The sequence below is a fragment of the Herpailurus yagouaroundi genome, unplaced genomic scaffold (genome assembly GCF_014898765.1).
Source record: "Herpailurus yagouaroundi ecotype Mexico unplaced genomic scaffold, PumYag 188, whole genome shotgun sequence".
Taxonomy (NCBI): Eukaryota; Metazoa; Chordata; class Mammalia; order Carnivora; family Felidae; genus Herpailurus; species Herpailurus yagouaroundi.
The window spans coordinates 21,444,993-21,468,918 of record NW_024412419.1 but is presented as its reverse complement, the minus strand read 5'-3'; the positions used below and the strand labels follow the sequence as shown (position 1 = coordinate 21,468,918).

General features: G+C 54.0%; 1 protein-coding gene and 1 long non-coding RNA gene across 6 annotated transcripts in view; one reads left to right on the top strand and one right to left on the bottom strand.

Annotated features, from left to right (window-relative positions):
• LOC121044225 (uncharacterized) overlaps window positions 1–425 on the bottom strand; it is an 8,439-nt gene extending 8,014 nt beyond the window's left edge. Inside the window, exon 1 of the long non-coding RNA XR_005797208.1 lies at window positions 201–425. This is a non-coding gene — a long non-coding RNA (uncharacterized LOC121044225). The remainder of the gene's footprint in view (window positions 1–200) is intronic.
• OTOF (otoferlin) overlaps window positions 1–23,926 on the top strand; it is a 90,640-nt gene that overhangs the window by 43,561 nt on the left and 23,153 nt on the right. For 3 of the 5 annotated variants that reach the window (XM_040496255.1, XM_040496259.1, XM_040496257.1), the window contains 9 exons: window positions 2,778–2,822; window positions 8,413–8,486; window positions 10,098–10,224; window positions 10,686–10,740; window positions 16,398–16,529; window positions 20,065–20,127; window positions 20,515–20,599; window positions 22,784–22,943; window positions 23,302–23,488. In XM_040496255.1, the coding sequence (XP_040352189.1) occupies window positions 2,778–2,822; window positions 8,413–8,486; window positions 10,098–10,224; window positions 10,686–10,740; window positions 16,398–16,529; window positions 20,065–20,127; window positions 20,515–20,599; window positions 22,784–22,943; window positions 23,302–23,488 (928 nt within the window). The remainder of the gene's footprint in view (window positions 1–2,777; window positions 2,823–8,412; window positions 8,487–10,097; window positions 10,225–10,685; window positions 10,741–16,397; window positions 16,530–20,064; window positions 20,128–20,514; window positions 20,600–22,783; window positions 22,944–23,301; window positions 23,489–23,926) is intronic. The other 2 variants (XM_040496258.1, XM_040496256.1) reach the window with 1 other exon arrangement.

Genomic DNA, 23,926 nt, shown 5'->3' with positions numbered 1-23,926 from the left:
TGCCCACCTGTAAGAGGGGCATCAGGGACGTGAGGATCAAATGACATGCTTCATGTGAGTCGCCCACCGCAGCACCTGGCGTGTGGTCGGTGCTCAGCCAGTGCCTGATGCCTTCCTCCTTCCTTTCCAGTCTCCGTGACCTGCCCCGGTCCCTGAAGGGAAAGGAGACTTCGGCCCAGCACGAGCGTGCACACACTTACCAGCGCCGCTCAGGTGCATGTGTCTTTGTGACACCAGGGAGCCGCACACACCGCTGGCTTCTGGGCTCCGTTGCTGATGCGGCTCTAGGAGCCACAGCCTAAAGGGACGGAAAGGAGGCCCAGCTTTAATGGTGCAGCTTCTCTTAGGGCTTTCCTGCGGATTTCCTCTATTCTGCGACTCTCTCCTTATTTTCTCCATCTGCCTGGCCCTCCTGCCCTCCACGGCCCCACCCCCTTCCGCCCAGCCCCCCCTGCCTGAGAAGGCAGAGGTTCCCGTTGGGTTCCTCTCTGCTGGATCTCATCTTGGGAGAGCAAGGAGGGACCACTTTTCTTGTTCTCCTTATGGATCATTCTTCCACTCCAGCAGAGATCCATGGAAGCCAGGTACCCCCACTCCTATACCATGGGTCAGGGGGCAGCAGGGTATCCCCACAGTGTGTGCCCTGGGATGTGCATGGGGTCAGCACAGCCGACCTCACCCCCCAGTTCCCATGATCCCTCCCCCACCTCAGCACAGAGGAGCCAGGGCCAGGGCCATGCTGGGATAGGGGTGAAGCGATGCTTCACCAGCTGTTTCACCCGAGGTTAGGGTCCCCTCCACCCCCGGCCCAGGGCTGAGTGTTCAAGTGAGGTCTGGCCCCGTGAAGCACTGGGTCCCAGCAAGCCTCAGAGCCCCCCAGCGGGCCGCCATATTGAATCTCCCACACGGTGGCTGCTTTCAGTGGCACACCCAGAGCAATGTGGATGGGGGTGTGAGGAAGAGACGGAGTGAAACCCAGGCCCAGAGAGACAGAAGGCTGGCTGAGGAACAGAACCCACCCAACCTACCCGCTGAAAACACAACGTGGACCCTAGGGGGAAAGTCCAGCCCCATCCAGGCCTTCACGGAGAGGTCTCCGAGCAAGGAGGACAGAGGCCGGGCCACATCCCATCCCTACTGCTTGTGGCCGAATGACTGAGGGCAGGCTGAGCACAGAACCCTGAAGCTTTATTATTCACGTTCGTTGTAGTCATTAATAGCGGTTGTGGTAAAATCATGAGAATGTTCTTTTTTTTCACAGAAAGACAGTCCTTTTCCCTTCTCCGTTTCCACACTCAGAGTGTGGGCCTGTGTGCGGCCCCTTTGTGGGCCCAGCGGCCTGGAGTGTGTGAGGACGGGGTGAGGCAGGCATGTTCCAGGCAGCCTGTGCTGTGCGCCACCTGGGCCTGCTGTGTGCCTGAGAAGCTCCCCCGCTGGGCCAGCCCGACGGCTCTCCAAGATTTCAGAGCAAAACCGGAAGGGAAAGAGAGAGAACCTCACGTTTTATTGTTCAGGTGTATCAATTCCTCCTTCCCGTTCCATCCTTGCCCAGTCCTAGGGGATGCAGTTCCCCTTCCGGTTCCCCTATTGCAATGATTTTCAGATTCTTCAGGGTCACAGAGTTCTTTAAGAAAACAACAAGCAAACAAACTTGCTTCAAAACTTGGATGGGTAACTCAGAGAAAGGCGGCCCTGTTTGGGTTAATGTGAGAGTGCAGTCAGTAAATCTCCCATTCGGCCCTCATTCTCAAAAGCTCACTGGGGCTCCTGCTCCACTGGGGCAAGCCCCATGCAGCTCTCAGTGGGTCCCAATGGCGACCCATGCCTGACCGGCCCGCCTCCAGGCCAGGCCTGGGGCCAGCACAGGGCTGCTGAGACTATCTCCCCTTCTCTGCAGCGAGGTGTTCTGTGACCAGCAGAGACCTGGCTAATGCTAAGTACTTTGAAAGGAATTACAAACTGACCAGCTTGCCTAATGGCCAAAGCTGGACTTCAGCTGTGAGCTACGTGGGCCTGTAGGTCCTGAGCTGTCATGGCACAGAATCATGTCCGCCTGGGCAAGGCCTGTGCCAGTACAGCATGAGGAGAGGGAAAACATCACTAAAACATCTCCTAATTGTTGTCTGCTTTCTTTTCTTCATCTTCCTTGCCATAGCATTAGGGAAGGATTGAGAGAACATTCCAGAAGGCTTTTCTGAAAGCCTCCCTAAAGAGGGAGAAGGGCACGGTTCTTACCCTGCTCTGCGCCCTGAAGTGGTAGCTCTCTTATTGCCACATCCCCAGAATCTCCCTGGCCCACCCTTGCCCTCCAAGGCCGTCAGAGCCTGAGAGCTGCCCACTCCATTGGAGGGGATCCAGGGAGGAGGTGAGGAGGAGCAGGGTGGCCCAGGCCTGGAGGGTGGCCAGGCTCATCTAACCTTGCATTCCCTGAGGCATCTGAGACCCACAGTAGAAATCACCAGGCCCTTGCCTGTGAATGGAGGAGATCAGGTGACACCCTGAGGCCTCCTCCCATTTCAAGGCTCCAGGCTCTCCTGGGCTTGGGAAGTGGCCGTCCAGCCCCGCTCCTGCGACCAGGGCAGAGCCTGGGAACCATCAGACCCCTGCCCAGCAGGCTTAGGCTGCAGCGAGAAGCTGTGGGGTGAGGGGGTCCCTGGGATGAGGAGGCCCTTGGGGAGTGGGGGGTCAACAGGGCCAGGGGCTAAATCTGCAAGTGTCTCTGGTCCACACCCTCTCACTCACATCCCCTTGTCTCCTCATTTCTTCCCCCTACTCAGCAAAGGCAGAGAGAAGACCAAGGGAGGCAGAGATGGCGAGCACAAGTAGGTGTCCCAGGCCAGGGTGGAGCCCGTGGGGCCCAAAGGCTCCTCACCACAGGGTGCGGATGTCGGGATGGCCTGTCTCAGAGGGCTTAGGCGTGGGCTGTCCTGGCGAAGCCAGCACCGGGGGATGGCAGGGCGAGGGAGGTCTGTCCATCTGGCCGTGAGGGGTGAGGGTCAGGGAGGGAGGGGGTGGGGGTGGGGCAGGCATCTGGGCCTTCTGGTTTCTGCTCCCTCCTCCCTCCTTTCAACGTCTGGATTCTGCCTCCACTTCCCTGTTCAGCTCCACGCCCACGGGCCAGGCCCTTAGGCTTTCCTGTCAGGGAAGGTGTGACTGAAGGCAAAGGGGTGGGGGAGGCCCAAGAAGTGGCCACCTCCCGCTAAGAATAAAGGCAGGGCTGGGCAGGTGGGCATGAAGGCCTGGAGGCCCACAGACTCTGGGCCTGGAGTGGCCCCAGACAGACTCTGGGCCTGGAGTGGCCCCAGGGGTGGCTGGGGCATGAAGCCCCAGAGAGCTAAGGAGGGACGAGCATATGCGTACCCTCCATCTCCATCCCGCAAAAAGCTTCGTGGGGGAGGGAGAGGTCAGGGCCTGTCTGGGAGAAGGGGGGTGGGGACCCCAGATGAGAGAGGTCAGCCGTAGGAGTTGGAAAGGCTCAAGGCCTGGGGCTGATGAGTGGGTCTCAGAGGCCCCCTGAAGCACATGCCATCTCTAGAACTCTCTAGCATTGTGGGGAGTTCACAGAAGCAGTAGTAGTCAGGGCTGACCGGCTGGAGGGGGCCTCTGGTCCAAAGCCCTTTCTTCGAGATGATAAATCTGAGTCCCAGAGAGGGGAAGTGACCTGCCCCGGGACAGGAGCAGAGCTAGGACAGCCACACAGGGAATTTAGCTCCCGACCCAGAGTTCACCAGAGACCTGGGGAGTTTAGAGCACTTGACTGTACTCTGAATTTAATTTAATTCTCCAAACACACCAGTGCAAGCTGAAAAGCCAAGAATGGGGTCTTTATTTTCCAGATAGGGAAACTGAGCTTCAGAGATGTTAAGGGATTTGCCCCACACTGTGGCACCAGGAAGTTAAAAACTAGTTGACAGGAGGACATCGTGGGGACACGAGGATTGTGCCTATAGGGGTCTGAGGTGGTCAGCACAGGTATGGGCTTGAGGCATCCGCCTGCATTAAGGTCCCAGGGGACTCATCGTGGATCATTGCTTCAACAAAAGCATATGAACTCCAACTCCCACAAACAAAAGCACAAGACAAAGGCACCGTGGGGAAAACTCAGGCCCAGAGACCTGAAGGGTTGAGGAGGCTGTCAGGCTCTGAGCAAGGGAAGAAGAGGGAGCTTGGAGAGGGAGCCGGAGAGCTGAATCCAGGGAGGTAGGGGTGGAGGGTGAGAGATGATGGCTGAGCTGGGAGTCCCTCTCAGGGACCCGTTTCAAGGGCTCAGTTTCCCACATGGACGCTTAGACACGAGAGGTCTATTCATGAGATGTAAACACCCTGTCTCTTCCCCAGCCTCTGGCTGAGAGTGGCGATGCCCTAGGGCCCTTCTTGATTTCCAGCTCTCCAGTCTGTCCTGGGCCAGACCCCCCACGGCCGGACTAAGAGGCACCTCACAGTGGTGAGCACCTAGTAGACCCGCAGTAAATGCTGGTTCCCTGGCACTACCTGATCTGAGTCTCTTGCCATCCCTAGTCCTCACATGGGATACAGTCAACTGGCATTTATTATTCTTATTTTCATGTGTGGGGCATTAGGAGGATTGAAAGGGGAGGGAAATGAGTTTTTTTTTTAAATATTTATTTATTTTTGAGAGAGAGAGATAGAGAGAGGCAGAGTGAGAGCAGGGGAGGGGCAGAGAGGGAGGGAGACACAGAATCGGAAACAGGCTCCAGGCTCTGAGCTGTCAGCACGGAGCCCGATGCGGGGCTCGAACGCACAAACTGTGAGATCATGACCTGAGCCAAAGTCGGACACTTAACCGACGGAGCCACCCGGAGCCCCAGAAATGAGATTTCTAAGAAGAGACTAAGCAAGTTGAAACTCTGTAGCCAGGTGAAGAAAAGCTATAAAAACAGTTTTAAAACTCTGAAAGGTTACCGTGTGGCAAAGCTGGCTAGTTTCAAGCTCTGCTGAGAAGTAAGCAGAAGCGTGTGCAAGTTGCCGTAGGAAAAACGGAAGAATCCAGCCATGAAAGAACTCATGCTCCCCTTGAGTACGTGGGATGTTGGGAGAGGTTGGTCTGGGGATGTGGGAAATCTATTTCCCTGATGCTGTTTGCTTGAGCCTTGCAAGGGGTTGGGCCGCCGAGGAGAGCTGAGGAGCCAGCTCCGTGGCACACAAGGGCCCCCTTAAGTACACAAGGGCCCCCCACGCCTCCTGGTTCCACGAGGGCGCGGAGGCAAGCAGGCCAGTTTGGGGACAACTGTATCCTCGTATCAAGGGCCAACCTGTCCTGCCGAGATGTGGCAAGATATTTGAAACTAACTGAAATTCAACACACTGTGAAAAACCAACTGTAGAGCCTGCAATTATGAATTAGCTATTCTTGGGGCATCAGAAATAAAAGAAATACACCCACCAAGGGGCACCAGAACACGCCCCCAAGGTTTGAAAATGTGGCTGTTTAAACAATGCAAAGCACCATAGACCCCTTTTCTCTTAGGCAGGAGTTTGTCCTGATTAGCTGAGGCCTGAGCTAGTGAGCCTGGGTTGTTCTGATTGAAGGCAGTCTCAGATCGTCAGTCACAGCCTCCAGAAGAATACACAGACCTGAGTTAATGACGCCCAGCTCACTAAATTTAGTTCGGCCAATGTTCCCAAGTCATTCTGAATACCAAGCTCCCTCCTAGGACCCCAACCACGACATCCTTCTAGATCTGAGCCGTGGAACCAGCAATGAAACCATCAGATCCATAAATGAAAACAGAATTTACAAATAAGTGAACTAACCTTAAAATCTTTTCTCTAGAGGGAAATAGTGGTCTAAATTGTGGGTGCCTATCATTCTGACCTCAGTGAATCCAGCAATGGGGAAGCCCAAGCGGGACCGGAAATCCCCAGAGGGCCCTAGAGAGGCCCATCTTCCCTGGCTCCCGCTTCTGCTTCCCTGAAGCCAGGAGTAAGGAGCCACTTGGTGGCAAAGCATTTTTTCACTGAGCTGATTATTGGCTTGTTTTCTTTGTCTGTTTCTCACCACATTATATTTTTAGTTATTGAAGAACTCAGACCAGCTGCCGCATTTTATTTAAAAACAAGAACAAACACTCAGGACCCGAGCGTACCAGCAACCTCATCAAAGAATTACACATTTTGGAAATCTAAGTCTTTGATACAAGCCGATAATCTTCGAACATCCCTGACTAAATTAACATTTATTTCAAAACTAACCTTTACCCTTGGCCGAGAGAAGCAGGCACGCCGTTTCTGGGAAGCGGTGCAGCACTAGGCAGAAGAGACTGTTTCTATGGTCAACTTCTGATGTGTCATCGACCAGAAAATTCCAAAGGGCAGGGAGAGCTGAGGCCATCACGCTCTAGTGCACGCTGTCCAGATGAACTGAAGAACAAAATTCGTGCGAATTCTGGACATTACATTCACCCGACACGTTCCACATTTTTCATTAAGGGATAAATCTTCATTTTGAGATACCCCCAGGCACACAGGAGTACCGCCTGTATACCTGTCCACCGGAGATGGTTAGTAAGGCAGGGTCTGGGAAGAGGGGCTTCTCCTTTGATTGACTTCAGGGAGAGAATAGTAGGATAGTATAGTTTTGTTTTTTTTTTTTTAAATCAACTTTTCAACTCTAGCTCTGAGCCTCAGTCTCTTCTTGGGTTGAATGAAGAGAAGCATATGTCCCTCCCAGGATCGCTATAAAGATGAAATGAGTAAACATCTGGAAAAGGCTTTGGCCCACAGTAGTTGCTCAAGAAAAAATTATATAATGCCGTGTTGGCATATGTATAGATACCTCCCCTTATTAGAAGGGGAGACACTTTCTTTCCCTTCTCCACCATTGTTATGTTCTGGACAACACGATGCTGGCCGGTATAGACACATCAGTGTCACCTCAGTCTTCCTTGACCCACCTCACGGCTTTTTAGGAAGCCACGAACACACTAGTGTTTCCTAAACTGTGAGCTGCTGCTCATGGAAGGGTTCTTGATTGCTCTTTCACTGGGATACAGACTCACAGCCCTCTATGTCTTGCCCGGAAGTAAAGAGAGCAAAGAGTAAAGAAAGGCCCAGGATTAGGGTGGGGCCAGATTTGGGGGAATAAGATTGGCCCCAACCTCGAGTAGAGGGGCTTGAGGCTTTTAGGCCATCCCTACAAGGACAGAAAGGTTTTGCCCAACCTCACGTTACCCAAGATAATGGGTATCTTGGGATACCCATTACCCATTACCCATTATCTTGGGATACGCATTACCCAGGGGATCTTGGGAACCAAACTCAAGCCTCCACGGGGAGATAGACGCATGACCCAAAGGTGGGGGTGGGCTCTGTTGTAGGCGAGCTCAGAGTTTGAGTCTGCCCTGGCCACCCCCTGAGCCCACATGATGACAGGGCCACACCCAGGAGGAGGGAGAATAGGAAGAGAGAGTCAGGTATCCAGCTCATGCAATATTGATGGGGTAATGGAATACTGCACTTTACCCCCTGCTGATCCTACTCCGGGTCCCTCCTGGCACCAGGGATCACGGGCTCAGCTGCAGGGACATCACTGAAGGGACACTGACGACCCCTGCCCCCTTCCCTCAGCCCCCCCTGACTGCGAGGCCCTTCACCTGGGGGCACAAGGCCACACCAAGCCAGAGAAAGAGGTAGGAACTATGGAGTTTGCCATACGTTCCTGGGGGTTGGTTGAAGTGGGGGGTGGGGGGGGGAATTTCGCAGTGAGCAGGGACAGGCAGAAGGGGTGGAAGCCAGCACCAAACATAGATGGGAAAAGGCCCATCTCTTCCTTTTCGCTGGGGACCGAACAGAATCTGAGGGTGCGGAGAGATTGGGAAAGACAAGGCAAGAGTTGCACACCAGGGCCATTTGAGAACTGAGCGGCTAGTTTCAACCACATCTCAGACCTCCTCCTTGGCCTCTGCCCCTCTGATCCCATTCCTGTCTGTCTGTCCTGATGCTTTGTCTCTGGTCATCCGGCTTTCTTCCCGACCAGCTGAGGTGGGGTGCACGGACAAGGAAGACGGGCTCGGAGGCATGGTGGAACTCAGAGCTCTGAGACTGGACTGAGGGAGCTGAGGACAGCCCAGGACCCGGGAGGGCTCCACTCAAAGTCGTTCTTTCCAGCCCAAGATCACCTTCTCTGATCCCTGGGCCCTGACCCGCTCTTCAGTGGTGTGGAGGCATGAGAAAGAAGGAAGCAGTGGGGTCTCCTCTCTGCCCTAATTCCCCCTCGTGGCTCCCGCTTTAGAAAGGTTGGCCCCCACGCTATCTCAGGACCGGTACGTGAGGGGCTGGAGTATGAAGTTCACTTTCTCTTACGTGTTGTCTCGGGTTTTGCTCTCCTGTGTTTGTGTGTCTTCCTCCCGGCGTCCATCTCCCTCCATCTCATTCTGGCTGCTCGCCTCACAGAGCTGGGAGAAGTGTGTTCTCCGCCATGAAGCTCGGCAAGAACCGGTCCCACAAGGAGGAACCCCAAAGACAAGGTACAGACGCGCCCCCAGCCAGGCCAACCCCCGGGGCCATCTCTGCGCACGTGACGGAGACCAAACCCCTCCCCTCCGCGGGCAGCGCCCCAGCAGGCTCGCCTGCGATTGGCCGGCGAGGCCGCTTAGGTGGGCCCTAGCCTCCCATTGGCTGCCGGCAGAGCCGGGCCCTGGGGGTGGTCTTCAGGAAGGGGGCGCTCCTGGCACAAAGGGTGGGAAGGGCATCGCCCCTGGTCTAGAATTTAGCAGTACTCTCTGTCTGGTGGGCCTGTGTTTGAAAGGCTCCTCCTGCCCTCTCTGCTCCCCACCCCCCCACCTTTTTTCCTGCACACAGAAGCCTAGAGATTGTTCATTAGAGAAGGGAATAACAAAAACAAAACAAAACAAAACCAAAAAAAAACCAAAAAAAACAAAAAAAACGAAAGTGGTTTGGCCACTTCCCTATTTCTGGGGAAAAACCAGCATCCCAGGACCGCTTACCCAGTGGCAAGACTCACTGCCCTGTCTTTCCCCATGCCTTCTCACAAAGCTGCAGGGAAAGCCCTGGGGGAGAGAGGCAGGGTGGAGCCTGGGAGGCTGAAGTGACCCGTGGCCCTGGTGCCACAGGAGCAGCAGCCTGGGGGGGGGGGGGGGCGGGCAAGACAGCTGTTAGAAAGGAGTCAGGGGGGACCGGAAGAGAATTGGATCAGATAAGGAAGCAATGTGGAGCTTTCCCACCCAAGTCTGTTGATCACATGCCCTCCTTCAGAGCTCCTGGCTTCCCCCCCTTAGCATCCCCTGGGTGGCCCACTGGCCCCAGCATCTCTCTCCCTCTTGCCTCCATGCCAATTCTAGCGGTGCCCTTCTCCTTCAGACTGGAGAGGGTATGGCTGCTGGCTGAGGCCCAAACCTACCATATGGTTGCTCAGTATGGTCAGTTCTTCATCTCATTGGATATTACACCTCAGCGCAGCGTTGGGGTCTGAATTCCATCAGCTACTTTACCTGGATGAGTTACTTCTTAAGCTTCAGTTTCCCAATCTGTGACGTGAGAATAGTGCCTATCTCGACAATACATGGATATGAGGACAAGAGATACGTGCACGAAGTGCCCGGCATTGTGCCTGGCATAGAGTAGCCTCTTGATAAACAGTAGCCATCGTTTGAAAGGTACATAAGTATGGATTTTTTATTGCCCCCCCTCCTTCCACAAAGGGCATTCAGTGCTTATGTAAGAAATACACAACAAGAGTTACATTCAGTCAAAATACAAAAGCAAGACTAGGGGTACCTGGCTGGCTCAATCAGGAGAGCATACATACGGCCCTTGATCTCAGGGTCGTGAGTTTGAGCCTTAGGTTGGGTGTACAGATGGCTTAAATAAATAAACTTAAAAAAAAAATCTGTAAAAAAATAAATTTAAAAATAAAAGTGAAACTAGATATAATATCAATTAAAAGCAAAGATCAAGATCAGGTGGGAAACACTGCGGATAAACGGGCCATACATTCTAAGCAGATACTGCCAAGGAAGGCCGGAAATTGACTGTTAGCTTCCTGGATAGCAAAGCGCAAGGGGAAAGACAGTCACTTGTTCCACCATCCAGCCCACCTAATGGCCTTTCTTCTGCAGATGAACCGGCCGTGCTGGAGATGGAGGACCTTGACCGCTTGGCCGTTCGGCTGGGGGATGGGCTGGACCCTGACTCTGTGTCTCTGGCCTCTGTCACAGCTCTCACCACCAATGTCTCCAACAAACGGTGAGCACACGGGAGTCCCGCAGCCCAAACCGCCTCCGCCTGTTCAGGCAGGACCCAGCTTGCCGCGTGTGGAATTCGGATGGGGAAGAACTAGGGTCCCTGGGCGGCTTCTTCCTAACCCTGCCCCTTTCTTCTTTTCCCGGATGTCTCTCACTCCTACAAAGGCAGGAGGCTGCTCCCAAGTCATTGCACACCCGCGGGCCAAGGGGGATCACAGAGCTGCCCCGCACACATCTGAACCTGTTGACCTACTGTCTGTCTCTCCGTCACTGTGCCGTTAATCCTCTCTGTTGGGGCCTCTGAAAACAATTAATCCCCATTCTTTTGGACAGTCTTGGAGTATACGAATACCATGATTCTGTCCTCTGCCCTTCGCCAAGGTCCAACCAGTGCCAGTGCCCTCCTCCTCCCCTGCAAGCAATCCCCTTACGCCGGGCCTGACGGTACCTTCTCCTCCTCAGATCCAAGCCAGACATTAAGATGGTGCCAGGTGCCGGGCGGCCCGTGGATTACCAGGTAGGCGGGGCAACTAGAGGCATCGCTCTGAGACTCCACTCCAGTGGGTGGTTCTGGCCAGGCGTGCATTATAAATTTTTTTTTTCAACGTTTATTTATTTTTGGGACAGAGAGAGACAGAGCATGAATGGGGGAGGGGCAGAGAGAGAGGGAGACACAGAATCGGAAACAGGTTCCAGGTTCTGAGCCATCAGCCCAGAGCCCGACGCGGGGCTTGAACTCACGGACCGCGAGATCGTGACCTGGCTGAAGTCGGACGCTTAACCGACTGTGCCACCCAGGCGCCCCAAGGCGTACATTATAGACTCTGGATGCATGGGTCTGAGGGTCACAGAGAACCACAAGCTCAGTGTAAGTTCCCAAACTAAGCTCGTTTCCGGGAGGCACTCGGAACTAGAGAGGTAGAAACCTAAAGAGCTTGAGAATTCTGCTTATGCAGAGGACTTTGTGTCCAGCACTGGACTTCATCAAGTTGGAGGGACCTGGAAAAACCCAAAAAAGACCAAGGGGCACCACTATCTATCATATACGTCTCTGAAGAAAGATTTTTTGATGTGCTTTTTAAGATTGTTGTTTCCATTGTTTGTAATGCCAGAAGTAATGTAATGTCAATCTTGGTTATCCATAGATGGTGAGAATGTGGGTGGGTTTTTTTTTTTTTTTTTTCCTTTTTCTTCTCTGGTCTCTGAAATTAACGCTTAATGTTTCTGTTTGTATGTTTCTAAAACTGGAGACAAAATGACTGAGATAGGTAGAAATTTGAAGCTGTAGGATTGTTAATGTGGCCACAGTGCAGGCAGGATGTGTCATGAGCAGGGCTGAGCTGTTGAGAGAGGGCCACACATCGCGTCTGAACCCCAGTACAGCCCTCCAGGCCTGGGGCCCAATCATGGGCTTTGCAGGGCCACACCCCCAAGTTTGTTTCTTCTTGCGGAGTTGATCAGAGCCTGAGATACTCAGTTACACTAACACAATCCACGATGGACTAACGTACAAGCCAGAAGCACCTCGTACTTATTTATAAACTGGAAACAGGAAGGGCCCATGGATGACCCATTGCTCTAGACCCTTCACTTGGGGTCTAACAAGACCCAGATATGGGTCAGAGGCCTGGGCATTCCTAGGACTGAGTGAGTGTGCTCACTGGTCAGAGGAAACAGCCTTTAGGAGACCCCGCCTGGCTACCACTGTAGCGCCTGCCTAAAGTGTCAGAACCCGGGCCCAGAATCAGAGTGAGCCTCCTCTCCCAGGTTAGAGCTTTATCTCTGAACGCTCATCTCCCTGACCCTATGCACACCACCCCTTCTTCAAGGCGACAGCCCCCTGGCCACCTCGTTCAGGTGATGATATAAAGGACGAGGAGGTATCTGTCTTTGTATCAGGTGCATCTGGTCATGTTTTCTCAAGGACACACCTTGTCTCCCTTAATCCTCGCTTCAGTTTGTTTTCAACCAGTTGGTGGCCATCTTTCCAGGTGCTTGAAAATTAGCCCCAAGCAGTGTCAAGTGGCCCTGGCCCTGGCCCTGTGGTTTAGACAGCCTCAAGCCACTGGGCTCCTTGGAGGTTTGGGAAATGCCGCCCCCTCACCTCTCCGCCAAAACCCAAACACAGAATATCCTAAGACGTTTGAAGGCTTTTCTAGGGGGCTGGGCCCAGGGCTCTGCTCCTCTGTTTTCTGAGAACAGGAAAATTCCAAAGGACAAAGATCTGTTCGTCTTTGTATTTCCAGATACTGTTTCCTTTACAGTGTCACCGGCCTGCCACGTAAAGGCACATAGAAAATGGTTAATATAACTGTTATTTTCTAGAAGGCTTACAGGTACTATGCTAGGAACTGTGTGTGTGTGTGTGTGTGTGTGTGTGTGTGTGTGTTTTCCATTTAAGTTAATATAATTCTTATACCCTCCTAAATATAAGTATTACTACATTTCATAGGTGAGAAACTGAGGCACAAAGAGTAAGGAGCTTACCCTAGGTCACACAGTTATTCAAAGGTCAACTCAGGGTTCAAGTGCAAGGGTTTCCAACCGAAGCAGTCTGAGTGACTAATTTCTTTCTAATTGAGCCTCTTGGACAGTCACCCCCTCTGGTCCCCCCCCCCCCATTTATCTTTGGCTCACTACCTACTGCTTGTTTTCAAAGCTCTTTCAAACTGCTTCCTGACAGAGACCTTTATTAAGTGGACCCCACTTTCCCCCACCAAAGACTTTGCAAACATCCTGAATTGAACAGAACAGTTGTCGTATTTAACCGAGTAACATAGTATTTTCTGACAGGCTCGTTCACATCTCAACTATAAGTATCGACACACTTGGACAGAGCGCTCTGAGGGTACGAGCATGGATTTATTCTTACTTCCAATAAATACAATGTAGAAAGCAAGAAAACCTACCAAAGGAATGTCAGTCTCTGGAGAACTTGGCTTTGCCCAGTTAGAAAGACCTGAGAAAGCGCACCCAGCTGGTGGGAGGAGAGGGACTTAGATGAACTCAGATCTGGGAAGGACCCCGAGGACTGGGAACAGGGAAAAGGCCATGGCATACCCATCCCCTTTGTTTCTTCTGGTTAGAATGTATGTAATGTGCAAACCCTTTCCTGATTATTGGCATCTCCAAGGCGAGAAGCCACATTCTCATCCCAGCGAATATGCAGTTTCCCCCACCAGAGTGAGCAAATCTGAGCACTTAGCAGACATGTTCTCAGTGGGTCATGGGGTCCTGAGTGTGTTCCCTCCCCTCTCTTCTGGGCGCCAAGACCTAATACGTTCTCACCTCTGTGTCATCTCCCTGCCACTGACCCTCAACCCCAGCCTCAACTGCAATATTGCACCCACTTCCTGTCTGATCTCCCCACCCTCATAATGCCTCTTCCGCTCCAACCTCTATGCCACCACTAGACTGATCTTCTCAAAATGCATATCTGGTCATGTCCCATCTCAGCCATCTGGAGATGAGAAAAGGCAAAGGGTGTTTCGGAAGGGCGGCTCTCACGGGCCTGCCACCTGCTGTCTCCAGCTCCCCGCCGATGTTCTTGCGGCACAATCGGATCCCTTGGAAGCAGGTCACAGAGCACCATGACTCTTGGGTTCTTCCAGGACAGAGGTATAGGTTTACACTCAGCACTGTTCCTTGTGACAACCTCATGAAGCCACCTGGGGATCAGGCCCCTTATCTTGGAAGGAGAGGGCTGAATAGGCAACTACCAAGAGTCTCCCCGATCAGCTGATCAGTCAGGCCCTTCATGGGTCTATTTGCCTTCTCATCTTCTACCCTGGAAAAATCAAGTCCTCTGCTGATGATTGGAGAATGGAAGGAAAGGATGGCCAATCCCCTCCCTCAAAATTCGTTTTATTTGTTTTATTTATTTTTAATTAATTAATTTTTAACTTACATCCAAGTTAGTTAGCATCTAGTGCAACAATGATTTCAGGAGTAGGTTCCTTGATGCCCCTGACCCATGTAGCCCATCCCCCCTCCCACCACCCCTCCCGGAACCCTCAGTTTGTTCTCCATATTTACGAGCCTCTTCTGTTTTGTCCCCGTCCCTGTTTTTATATTATTTTTGTGTCCCTTCCCTTGTGGTCATCTGTTTTGTCTCTTAAAGTCCTTGTATGAGTGAAGTCGTATGACATTTGTCTTTGTCTGACTGACTAATTCAAAATTTGTTTTAAATTTCAAGTCCAAGTGACATATGCCCCTCCCCCACCATAGAGCCCCAGGTGGGGGATGGGGATGCAGCAGGAATAACACTCCCAGACCAACACCATACAGTGACCTCAATGGTTTCAGGGTTCCCTGCAGGGCCACCCCTCAGCTACAAAAGAGCACCTCTGGAGCCCTTCTCTTCCCACGCCCCCACCCTTTGCTCCTTTCAACCCTCTGCCCTCCTCCCCTCCCCACCCTTTCCCTCCTGGGTGTCAGAGCTCCAACCAGGGTTGCTCACCATTGTTGGCTCTGCTCAGTGGAAGAAGGTGGAAACTTTGGGTCCTGAGAAGGAGAGGGCAAAAACACTGGCATCACGCCTGGGCCTCTGGATAAAAACCATAAAAACTAACCAACTGCTCACATTTGGAAGGTTAATCTCTTGATGGCATATCTTACTGCCTTATTATGCCAAAACTGTGTCTGTCTACTTTCCAGTCTTGAGTTACAGAAAGTGTTTTTATTTTTTAATGGAGGGGGTTAATTGTGGGAAAATCTGATGAGATTTTTTTTTTTTTTAAGCCTTTGGCATACAAACTTTCATAGAGGTTAAAACCCTATAAACCACTGTGCAAGAATATTCCAGAAGGACTTGTAGTGCCTGCCTACTCTCTTCACAGGCAACTTCCCAGAGCTAAGTTGATTAGCTATATTTCCTTTTTAGCTCCCTGAAGAAATGGTAATTATTAAACTTCTCCAGAGCTCTGGAGTCTGAGCTTCATTGCCTTTGGCACTTCAAGTTCCAAATAGAAATGCTTACTTTCGTAGTTCAAGTGTTGCTTCAATTAGTAAATATTCAGTCTCCAGTTCTGTATACTTTCTTGGCAATGTTCTCATTGGCACTGAAGTTTTTATTTTTCTTAACATCGTTAGTTTTGATGTGTGGATTCTTCTTGGCCCTTGGAATATTTATAAGACTTTGATGGATACAGTGGATGATCATTTTCATGGTTACAGTTTTTTGTTATGAAACGGGAGCATGATTTTCTTGAGTAAAATCGTATTTAGAAGTTGCATCGAAGCACAACGATTGAAATACCAAATCTCCAAGATGAGAAGTATAAAAAGTAAGGCCCACAGTTTCACTGAGGAATGAGCTGAGGTAAATGCTAACACCAGCTTAGCACAGGCTGTTTTGTTGAAACGCAAGTTCGAGAGAGTCAAACGGAACGATCGTAAGCATCTACAGGACCCTACCTATTTGGGAGTTTAGACAATTCGTGAGATCAAGGCCCACATCAGGCTCTGCACAAACAGTGCAGAACATGAACATTTGTGGAATGAATGAACAACTTAAAAAGGGCTTCCCAGCATAGACGTAAGATTCCAGGGAGCTGGACGCCCCCTGAAAAGACACAGAACCCACAAAACACACAGCATCAGGCCAGCAAAGGTGGCTCAGGTTCCCAAAGAGATTAAACAAAAGGGGGAAACCAGGAATGTGGAAAGCGGGGTGGGGGGGGGGAATTCCAGAAACACGAAGCACTCTCGGAGGCCTGCAATCTTAAAATGAGAGATGCTGGGGCAGGAAATTAAAGGCACATCAATGAAGACATAGAAAGCTTAATCCCTGAGCGCATGAAACCCAGGGAGTGGTTTGCAGCCCTCTAGGCGGTGGAGCCCTGGAGGCTGGGGGAACACTTGAAATCCCTGTGAGCTTTGAAAATACTGATGCCTGGCCCCACCAGAGACCTTGGTTTTTAACCAGCGCCTTTCTCCTCCCCGCTGGTAACTGCAACACACACTTCCAGCTTATCCAGCCCACGCCCTTCCTTATAAATGAAGACACTGAGGCTTAGTGGGAAAAAGAGCCCGGGATCCGCAGCAGATTAGAGACAGTGCTCGGGCTGGAACCCAAGTCCGTTGTTGGCTCCCTGCTCCTGGGCCCCGACTCCAGGAGGACGAGCGGCAAGGCTCACGCGGCTTACCTCTGGCCTCCCCCTCTCCCGCCCGAAGGTCAGCATCACTGTGATTGAGGCTCGGCAGCTCGTGGGCTTGAATATGGACCCCGTGGTGTGCGTGGAGGTGGGTGACGACAAGAAGTACACATCCATGAAGGAGTCCACTAACTGCCCCTACTACAATGAGGTCAGTGCCCTGTGGCCCTGGGTGGGGGGATGAGACTTCCCTAAATGTAGCAGGAGGCTGGGCTCCAGCCACCGCCCCCAACCCTGGCCCATTAGGAGCAGCTGGGAGTCAAGGGGCACGAAGGGCTACCAGCAAGGGGGACCGTGGCCTGTGCTGTTACAACCCATTAAGCCCATTTTACACGAGGGGACATCGAAGGTCCTGAAGAAAGTCCTTGCCCAGATGCTAAGGGCCAGAGTCACCCTGTCTGCCGGGCTGCCTCCATGGTGCCTGAACCTCTGTGGGGATCCTCCCAGAGCACTGGCCTTGACTCTTAGGGCATGAGAGAGAAAAAGCCCACAGGCCCACACGGCTGGGACACCAGTGCTCAGGAAATCCCCAGCCCCCAGCCCCACGTATCGACCTTCCCAGGAGTCAGGAAATTCCACCTCCACATCTCTGATCTCACATCAGGGCACATCCCTCACTGGAAAAGCCTCCAACGTAGATAAGAGTCTGCTTTCCCTTAATGGATACGGAGACAGGTGCCCCTGGCCTTCCATGGTTATTTGATGTGGCAAAGCCATGTTTGGCTGACTCAGAGGCTCACCTTGCACCTGCCCCGCACACCTCGTGTTTCGTCCAGCTTGCTTCCTCTGTCCCAAGAAAACAGAGCTGCTCGCCCCACTCTGTGTGTCTCCAGCAAACTCCTACTCACCCTCCAGAGCCCAGGCCAGGCGTCCTTGCCGTGGAGCGGTCCTCCTTGCACTCTCTGGGTCAGAAGTCAATGCACTTCTTTTTCTGTGGCAATAACGTCTCTGAATTGCGGTTGGTCCTTCGTGTCTCTGTCCCTCGTGGACTGGAGGCTCCCGGTCTCCTGCATCACTGTGGCCCAGCCCAGAGCCTGGCGTGTCCCTGGAAGCGTTGGGTAACACTTTGCAGATGGTTACTCCCTCCTCGTCCCTCCTCCCCCAGCCCCCCCCCCCCCAGGAGAGAACCAAACATTGCTGAGTATGTGATGCGCTTCAAGCCCATGCCTGGCAACACGGGAGCCACAAAGATGACAGTTTTTGCCTGAACAGGCCACCGCCTACTTCTAGCCTAGAAACAGTTTCCCAAACCCCATGTTTATATGCACCAAGACTATTCCTTCCGCTCACGTGAATCTTAAATTTGTTCTCCATCACGTTTGTTCTTTTTCACAAACCCAGGTAGCTCTGGTTTAACTTCTGTTTCCTCTAAACCAGGGTTTCTCAAACTCATCACTGTGGACATTTGGGACCAGTTTTTGGTATAAGGGGCTAGACTGTGAATGGTGGGATGTTGAGCAGCATCCCTGGCTCCTGCCTACTCGATGCCAGTGGCAACCCCCACCGGTCTCCGGGCCTTGCCAAATGTCCCGCCCCATCGCCCCCGTTGAGAACCACCACTGCAAATGATCTTCCCATGATTCCTCCTGGTCCCAAAGTGGGGCTTTCTTTTCTTTTGCTTCTTGTCCTATGCCATGTTCCTCTTCATTGAAAAATATCCCCGGTCCCAGAGGTGTGCTACTTCTGGCTAATTCTCCGAGTTGGCAGGAAGCTTCCTTTGACTCCACTCAACGCAAGGGAGGGAGATGAGAACAATCAGCACGACTTAGCAGACTTCTAGGCGGTTAGACCAGGGAAATATTCTCGGGAAACACAAGGAATATGACCACAAGACCACTCCGAGAGTGCAAAATTCTGGTTCTAGCTTGGCTAGCTCACTCTGCTGCGGCTGACACAGCTCTGAGACAGCTGGCCTAGCCTTTGCCTCCTGCCCAGCTCGAGACCTGTCTTCATGTGGAGGGAGGCTCACGGCCATTGCCCTCCTAGAACAGCCTGACTGCTCAAGTCCAGGCCAAGACCCCTTCTCTGTGGGCACATCTGGTCCAAGTCACTGGCATCTTCCTTCTGCCTAAACCACCTCTCCCCTCTGCCCTAGATCCTTCTCTTTCTTCTTCCCATAGAATTTAGCATTACCCAGTCCACTCAGCGCCCCCAACTCTGCCTTCACTTTTCCCTCAGCTCCTCCTTTGCCTACAAGGTGTTCTACTCTTGAATATTCTCTCCGAGTACAACTAGGGGAAACCCCACTGCTCAGGGACAGGAACTAGAAGTCTGTGTGTCTATCCACCCACCCACCCCTCCATCTAGCCACGTCTTTCCCAATCCCACGTACTTCCTAGTGACCACCCCTTTCTGTCCTCACACTCACAGTCCAACTATGTGGGCTGTCCCCACTGCCTCTCTTCCCAGTCATGCCTCGATCTCTGCCCCCTGGCTTCACTGAAACTGTCCTCCTCTGGGTCACCAAAGACCATGCGGTCCCTAAGCATAAGTCCACGTGCCTCTCTCTTGACTGCCCAGCCCTTTCCATCCTCTCCACGACCCCCCCCCTCCCCCGCCCTGGGGGCCTCTCTGTTCCTTTCCCCTTCTCTCCAGCCCTTCCCCCACTGCCTTTCCTGACATGCTCCCTGTGCCCTCTGCTGCTTCTTGGAGCCCTGCCCTGGACCGGTCCCTTCCCGTTCTCTCCTTGGGTACCGCCCCCAGCCCCAAGGCGTCAGCTGTCACCTGCATGTCTAGATCTCCACCCACCTCTCCAGAGCTTCAGTGCCCCCGGCCAGTGCCACCGGGACATGTTGCGTCACACACAGCAGTTGGCGTGTACGGGGCACTGACCACGTGCACTCATGGGTTGAACATTTAACAAGGGTCAGCTCGTTCAGACTTCACGACCAGGCCTCCAAACCCCGCCCCCCCTTCGATGGTGCCCCTGGGGCAGTTCAACACGGCAGCCCCGAGCACTATCCCAGGGTGGTAAACTGAGACCCAGGGAGGAAGCGATTGGCCTAACAGTAAAAACTCGGTCGGTCTGGTTCTAAAGGCAGCACTCTTATCCCCAGAAGCCAGGAACAGGCTCTCCTTAGACATTGACCCGAAGCCTGTTGGCAACGTTTCTTCCTTGTCTCTGCCCACACATTCACCAAAGCATCGGTCCCTCTGTGCGCTGCCCCCCCACTCTCATTCCTGGCACATGCACACCAAGGCCAGGAGAAATGGGGCAGGGGGTGAGGGCAGCTCCCAGCTCAGGGAGGCAGTTCACACCCACCACATTTTACATTTACAGCAAATTAGGTGCCTTCACAGCCTTATTTTACATTTCAACGGCTGCTGAAATCAGGACAGACCTTCTAGGCAGTAGAGCATCGTGGCTTAAGGGCACTGTGTTGCCTGTATTAACTGCACGGTATCTTGTGGTATCTTACCGAGGCTCTGAGCTGGGTGTCATTACTCCCATTTCACAGCTCAGGAAACAGATTCAGACAGGGTGCTGCCCAAAGCCACACAGCTCCCACCTGCCGCGGGGTCAGGGGGGACCAGTGGCGACCACCGCTGCTCGCCTGAACTTCGGGGCTCAGGGGAAATGGCCAGAGTACGAACGGGCACTGCTAGGAGGGAGGGACTCATCACTGCCTTAGGCCGTTAGCCGCTGTCTGCTGGGTGAGAGCAGCTCTGGGTCCTTCCCCCTCTAGTACTTCGTCTTCGACTTCCACGTCTCTCCGGACGTCATGTTCGACAAGATCATCAAGATCTCGGTGAGTGGGGAGCCACTAGCTCAAACTGCCCCTTCGTGTGCCCTCCAAAAGGGCACCCCTCCGGGCGGACCAACCGTTAAAAGGCAGCCCCGTGCCCAGACACACAGCCGGGATGATTTGGGCCCCTGTCACCTGTTTAGCCAGGTGCCTCTGTGTAGGGTCTGACCTAGTGACCCGTACCTGGCAGTCAGCAAAAATGAGGGCAGGAGAGATTGATGCTGAGCCTCAGCGAGCCGTCCCTGCCCTGCCAAATGCCCTCCCGCTTCACCGAAAGGCTCCATGGCCCAGAAAGACAGGTGGTGCCACCATCAGACCACCTCACCCCTACCCCTCGGAAAGCCTCAGCCCTGCCCCACCTGACTGGGGGCTGGTGGTTCTGCCCGGAAGGTGATTCACTCCAAGAACCTGCTGCGAAGCGGTACCCTGGTGGGGTCCTTCAAGATGGATGTGGGAACTGTGTACTCCCAGCCTGGTGAGTATCTGTGCCCACAGCTCAGCAAGTGTGGCACTCGCCGTCCTTCCCGCCCTGGTGATCCCTGGGCCCAGCCTGGCCAGGACCATAAAGTCAGTGTGAGGCCACTGGGGGGCGTGGCATGATGGGGTGCTGCACACGGCCGCCGTGACTACCTGTGTTCAGGCTGCCGGATTCACAGGAGCCCCGCAGGGTAAGGGCATCGCCCCCTTTTTTTGACCTGAGGGGCCCGGGGCTCAGAAAAGCGCTGGAGCTTCCCCCCAGTCACCCAGTCGGTCTGGGGCGAAATCAGGCTGTGTGACTCCAGACGCCCACGGAGCCACACTGTCCTCCCCACAAATGCAGTGTGGCGGCTTCTGAGGGATGCGGGGCCCGCCGACCATCCATCGAGGGACCCGGGCCTCCCGAGAACAGCCAAGAGGGGCTGTGGGGACTAGTAGCATTGTGGGTCCCCGCGGGCCAACATTGGATGCCGTTGGTGAGGGAACCCTGAGGGGTGGCCCAGAGGACTCGTGAGGCATGGGCCGGGCAGGGGAGGTGCCCTCAGCCTGCCAGATGATGATGACTAACTGAGCACACGGCCAGCTCGGGAACCACGGGCATCCAAGCCGGCACCGGGCCCCAGCCCGTGTCCCTGAAGTGAACCCACCACTCAGGGGGCCATAATGACTCCATTGGGCCCTTGGACAGGGACAATACAATGTCACCCAGAGTGTCATATTTGACCCTCATGAAACAGGGAGGTAGGCATCAGCGTTCCTTCCCATTTTACAGATGAGACAAGGTGCCACTAAACTATTAAGTTAAATAAATTGGCGATTTCTTCCGGTTCAACCTCGTAGACATTCGGCTGGTGCATGCTCTGTGACTTAGACTAGGGAATCGGAGCCCAGACCCAAGGTGATACACACAAACATCACAAAATCATAGAATACTCAACCTGCAAGAGACCTTAAAACATCTAGTCCAGTTTTTCTATGAAGATGAAGAAACTGAGGCCCAGGATACTGAAGAGACTTGCCCGGAGCCTCCTGGGAGTAGAACCTGGTCTCCCGGCTGCCAGGCCAGCCTTTTCCACTGCCACACACACGCCGTGGTCCTCAGCAGAGGGTGGCCCCGGTGACCATTAGCGCTGTAGGGAGCAGGGAAGAGGGCCAGTCTCGATCTGGTGCCTCCCGGGGAAGCAGTCCCCGCTGTGGGCCGTGGGCTGGCGTGACACTGGCATCCTTGAGGAGGCATCCCAGCGCCGTACCGGTAGCAGGGGTTTGGAGAGTGAGTGAGGAGCCTGATGTGGGCCCCTGGGCTTCCCGGCAGTAGAGTTCTGGTGAGGGAACCACCGCCACTTAGGGAGCACCTGTTAAGTGCCAGGCACACGGCTATTGCACACCGTCCCAGCGGGCCTACCCCCCACGGCCCCGTGTAGACATCATCACTGCGTTTCACCGGCAGGAAAACAGGCTCAGCAAGCTTACATAGCGGGTCCAGGGAAAGGAAAAGAATGCGAACCCAGGCCCAGGGGGGCCCAAAGTCCAGGCTCTCCGCTAGGGTAACCCACCGCCAGATTTGCTGCTTCTCCTGAATCTGTTCCTGAGCCTGGTACCCTTCAGAGGAGGCTGAAGCCACATGGCCCCTTCAGCTGGGGCACTGATGTCTGCACTCTGATGGCCTCTGTTTTGGCCTGACCTCCCGATGAGTCCCTGGTCGCTGACCCAGCCACGGAGTCGCTGGAAGCACGATGCCAGGGGCACGGGACTCCTGGGTGCTGCTGGGAGTCAGTGGTAGCAGGATCTTCTGGAGCTGGTAGGCTTTCCCGGGGACCGCAGCTATAAAGGCAGAGGGCCAAGGTCCGTGGTCTAGATACCCCAAGCACTGGCGAGCCCCAGATGGTTCGAAAGGAGGAGTGAGGGAGGGGAAGCCTCTCTGAAGGTTCTGTCCGGCAGCTGTGTGCAGGTTGTCCACAGGGGTGGGCTAGGAGGGCTGCGGGCCAAGAAACCAGTCTGGAGGGTCTTCTCTTCAAAGACACCACACTCAGGGATGCGGGACCTTGTCCCAGCTGCTCGCCCCTCTGGGAGCCTCTGTCTCCTCCTGGCCATGCTGGGGACCCGGGGCCTAAAGACGCTCGGCCCCGCCGCTCTGCCGCTGTCCCAGGGCGGCAGGTGCAGTCCCCACCCCTCGCCACTGCAGAGCACCAGTTCCACCACAAGTGGGCCATCCTGTCGGACCCCGATGACATCTCCGCCGGGCTGAAGGGCTACGTGAAGTGTGACGTGGCCGTGGTGGGCAAGGGGGACAACATCAAGACGCCCCACAAGGCCAACGAGACAGACGAGGATGACATTGAAGGGTGAGGCTCCCATCCCGCCACAGCCCCTGGACACCTGACTTAATCCTTCCTTTCCCCAGCAGGAGACCCTGGGGAGGACTTGGCCCTCAGACCCCACCCCTCACTTCCCTCACCCCTGTCCTCGCCCACCCCCAGACAGCCCAGCTCCTCCAAGAAAGACCGAGGGCAGGGCTGGTCTCGGCATCCGCAGACTCTCCTCCCAGGAGAGGAAGGACTGAGGCGGTGGGGCGTGGGGGAGGGGGGCCGGGGGGGCAGGAGTTCACGGAGATTGTTCCAGGCCCCAAAGGTCTGCCGACGCCAGGGCGGGACCGGGGTGCCCAGGCCGGGCCACCACAGCCTTAGCTGTATATACTGGCAGGAACTTGCTGCTCCCCGAGGGGGTGCCCCCCGAACGCCAGTGGGCCCGGTTCTACGTGAAGATTTACCGAGCAGAAGGGCTGCCCCGTATGAACACCAGCCTCATGGCCAACGTGAAGAAGGCGTTCATCGGGGAGAACAAGGACCTTGTTGACCCCTACGTGCAAGTCTTCTTTGCCGGCCAGAAGGTACTGGGGTGCAGGATACAGGAAGCTGGGTTTGGGGTGAGAAGCGTTAGAGGATGATTGGGGGAGGGGTCTGGAGGAGGATGTGGGCAAAATCAGAAGCCGGGTGATGCCTTCGATCCCCTGGTGCATTGGAAGAGAGTGAGAGGTGAGGGGAGCTCCAGCTGAGAGGGGCTGGGGCCAAGGCCAGGTTGGGGGTCCTCCCTGCCTCTGTGTTCTAGACACCAAGAGCTAAGGCAGGAGCATTGAAAGGGAGGAGAGTCTGAGAGGCTGGAATGGGGGAGCGCCTGCCGGATATAAGTACACACACACATACACACATGCCACACATACACATACACACATCCATACACATGCATATACACATACCACATATACATACACACATCCCCCCACATGCATACACGTATACCTTCCACATGAATACACACATACACATAC